We start from the raw sequence: 3,438 nt of genomic DNA, 5'->3' as shown, positions 1-3,438 counted from the left end.
GTCCTAGTGCCAGCGTCTCCCATCTGGATGATTGCAAAAGGCTTCTCACCGACCTCCCTGCTTCTGCTCTCCCCACTTTCATCTGTTGTCATTTAGAGCAGCCGGAGTGATGTAGGTCAGATTATATCGCTCTGCTCCAGGCTGTTCAGAAGCTTCCTTGTCACCTAGAGCACAAGCCCAAGTCCCTGCAGTGGTCTCGTTGGCCTCGCGAGCTCCAGCTCTTCCCTGCTCACTCCCGTTGAGCCATGGTTCTTTCTCCACATGTTCGCGTGGCTTTCTGCCTCACACTATCAAGTCTTTCAAAGGTCACCTTCTTTGTTGTACTTTTTTCCACAGCACCTATCTCCACCAGATATGCTGTGCATTGTTTATTGTCTGCCCACATGGAAATGTAAGCATCACGAAATCAAGGTTTTTCTTTTTTCACTTATTCACTGCTCCATTCCCAGCATCTGGAACAATGCCTGACATCAATCAGTAGCTCATTAAATTGGTCAGTGAATAAATAGAAGGAAACTTAGTAAAGCATTTTTTAAAAATACAGTATTTGGGGAGCAGACCTAGCATCGTCCTTCATTATTGCCATAATTATTTCTATCCAGCTACCACACCACTTTTGTCTATTGATTAGCTTTGTGAAATTCATTGACCCCCATTTGCAAAGCTTGTATTTTAGTTTTTGTGCCACAATTGGTAATAGTGACAACCACGATTCTATAAACTCACTTAATCAAACATAAAATAATTAAGTTAGTGCTAGACCTATTGTGGCCACGCCAGCTCTCTGTGAAGTCGATGATCGATGAGCATTCTGTGCAAAGGAGAGGCCTAATTCAAACGAAATGTGTCATTTTACTCCAGACTTGTGAACACCGAGAACTCTGGCATTTGTATTTATTACTTTTTACAGGTTTTCAATGCCAAGAAGGTGGTCTCAGCTTTTTATATCTGTACAAGCTTTTCTGGACTTTCTCCTCTCGTTTCTTTTCCCTGTGTGTTTTGTTTAGAATGAGCTGGCCTAAAATAGTCTCTGAATGATTAGTTCTCTCACAGTGTGTGTAAGCGTTTCCAAATGGTGATTATTAGCATGTGTTTAGCAATTTCAGAGCCTCTGCAGTTTTTAGCTGTAAGAACTTATATTGATATATCACTTACCTTTCGATAGCCAATGCCAAAAAAAAAAGTTAGGAAAAGAAAATTTGCAACAAGGAATGACAAAAGACTTTCTGGAAAATATTGTTCATTTAAAAAAAAAAGTTCTTTAAAACATTAGGTATATTTTTTGTGGAAGATGATTTAAGCTATCATTTCAAAGTAGCTTTATATCCTACCAGGTAGTATATTGTAGAGAAACATTTTGAGCAAACCAAAAGGTTGACACCGCATCTCAGACTTTTTCAATGCTGATTTAAATTCAGTGCTTGTAACGTGACAGGTTTTGTAATACAGGTAAGACTGTAACTTATAGAATGCGGGATATTATCTACTGCTTAAATTTTACTTAAAGCAGTGAAAGTACTAGCTTTTTGGCATTAACGTTAATAATAGGTATTTGTCTTCTTAGTTTCCTAAGCCCTTTCATAATTACTGTTCAATTTAATGATTTGATAAAGTCTCACAACTACAGTTATAGTGCTCAAGTATCGTCTGCTGTGTTAAAAGTAAGAGTCAAGCTTTGGCGATTACTCTTATTAGTTTCTAGTTTATTTTTTGTTCAAATCTTTGTTCCTTGGAAATTATTTTAGTCTTATGTGTGAAGTTTAAAACTTTTAGATCTTTATGAAATTAGAGCCAGAGCTGGGCACAGTGGCTCACACCTGTAGTCCTAGTACTTTCGGAGGCCAAGGCAGGAGTTCAAGACTAGCCTGAGCATGAGCAAGACCCTGTCTCTACAAGAAATGGAAAAATTAGCCTGGCAAGTTGGCCCACCTATAGTCCTAGCTACTAGGGAGGCTGAGGCAGGAGGATGGCTTGAGTCCAGGAGTTTGACGTTGCAGTGAGCTATGACGACACCACTGTACTCTAGCCTGGGCAACAGAGTGAGACCCCATCTCAAAAAATTAAAAAAAATTAAAAAAAACAAAAGAAATTAGAGTCAGTGTTACATGAATTTTAGGCAACAACATATATTCATAGTGCTTAGAAAATGCTTGTTCTTATCACCTCACTACTCCATTCTGTCTCTTTTCATCTCACCATGTGGCAAAGTAATTGTAGTTAGCTAGAGAATCCCAACATTTAAGCCATTCTCCAGTACTGATAAGAAGTCTTAAGTCTAATCATTTCTTTTGTGTGTCGAAACATAGTAAAGCGTAAGCGGCTCCTGCCAGGTGTGAAAGTATAACACATCAAAATACGTTTTCATTTCTTCACCATTTTTCTTTAAATGTAATGATAAAATGTATATCTTATATTTTTCTTTTAAGTCAGGGAACAAATTTGTTGACCTGTATTATCTGTAAAAATATTTATTATAAAAGTAAAAATAATGTCTTTAACATTCATCAGGAAACAGAAATAGTTATTTTGCCAATCAAGAATATAAACTACTGACATGAAAATAAATGTTAAAAATTTGGTTAGGTCTAAAGGTTGGAAAATGCTGCCAAGACAAATCACTAGAAATCTCTGTAGATAATTGCTTTAAAGTCTTTGTATGTTAGCTATGTGTTTCTCTTGTGCTTTCCCCTCCACAGGAGAGCCTGACAAGGAGCTGAACCCTAAGAAGAAGATCTGGGAGCAGATCCAGCCTGATCTTCGCACTAACGACGAGTGTGTGGCTATGTACAAAGGAGCCCCCTTCGAGGTCAAAGGGAAGGGCGTGTGTCGGGCTCAAACCATGGCCAACAGCGGAATCAAGTAAAATGAGATGCTCTTGTTACTGAAGTACATTGGAGAAAACTTTAATAATAATAAAGAGGATTAATATTTGTCACTTGTCCCTGAAATATGACTGGCTCATTTTGTGTTATTTCTCTTCTAGAGTTATCTAGTCTTTTACCTGCTATGTGTTGTTTTCAATAGACTGGGGAAACACTGCATTTTTAGCCATGGTTTATGATCATTTATAACAGAGGAAGTGGCTTGTGTGTTGTGATAATTTATTTTTTAGCAGGGATATTGGTTAGCAGGTTTTTTCTTTATACATTCAGATAACTTGAACTAGATTGGTATTTAGTATCTTATTTGTGGGCACATCATGCATGAAATTTCAAGCACTTGGATTAATATCTTGTGAACCTCTGTTATAAATGTACTGTCCTCTTCAAAAGTGATAAGTTGCAATTTTTGTCAGACTTATTAACTAGTCATATTGTAATAATATTGAAAATGATCAACTACTAATTCTAAGAGCCAGGCATAAAAGCTAGGACATAGAACATTTGAATATTTTTGCTTTGCTACCAAAGTAACCCTGACTAGTAATACTTAAAGTGA

At 37.2% G+C, this 3,438-nt stretch overlaps 1 protein-coding gene across 1 annotated transcript in view; it reads left to right on the top strand.

Annotated features, from left to right (window-relative positions):
- The window catches only part of AIMP1 (aminoacyl tRNA synthetase complex-interacting multifunctional protein 1), a 36,957-nt gene extending 34,013 nt beyond the window's left edge, over positions 1 to 2,944 (top strand). Inside the window, exon 6 of the mRNA XM_012655084.1 lies at positions 2,697 to 2,944. Coding sequence (XP_012510538.1) covers positions 2,697 to 2,863 — 167 coding nt within the window. The 3' untranslated portion in view covers positions 2,864 to 2,944. The remainder of the gene's footprint in view (positions 1 to 2,696) is intronic.
- Positions 2,945 to 3,438: the final 494 nt, after the last annotated feature.

The sequence above is a fragment of the Propithecus coquereli genome, unplaced genomic scaffold (genome assembly GCF_000956105.1).
Source record: "Propithecus coquereli isolate 6110/MARCELLA unplaced genomic scaffold, Pcoq_1.0 Scaffold46, whole genome shotgun sequence".
NCBI classification, from domain to species: Eukaryota; Metazoa; Chordata; class Mammalia; order Primates; family Indriidae; genus Propithecus; species Propithecus coquereli.
This window is presented reverse-complemented; position numbering and strand designations above follow the sequence as displayed.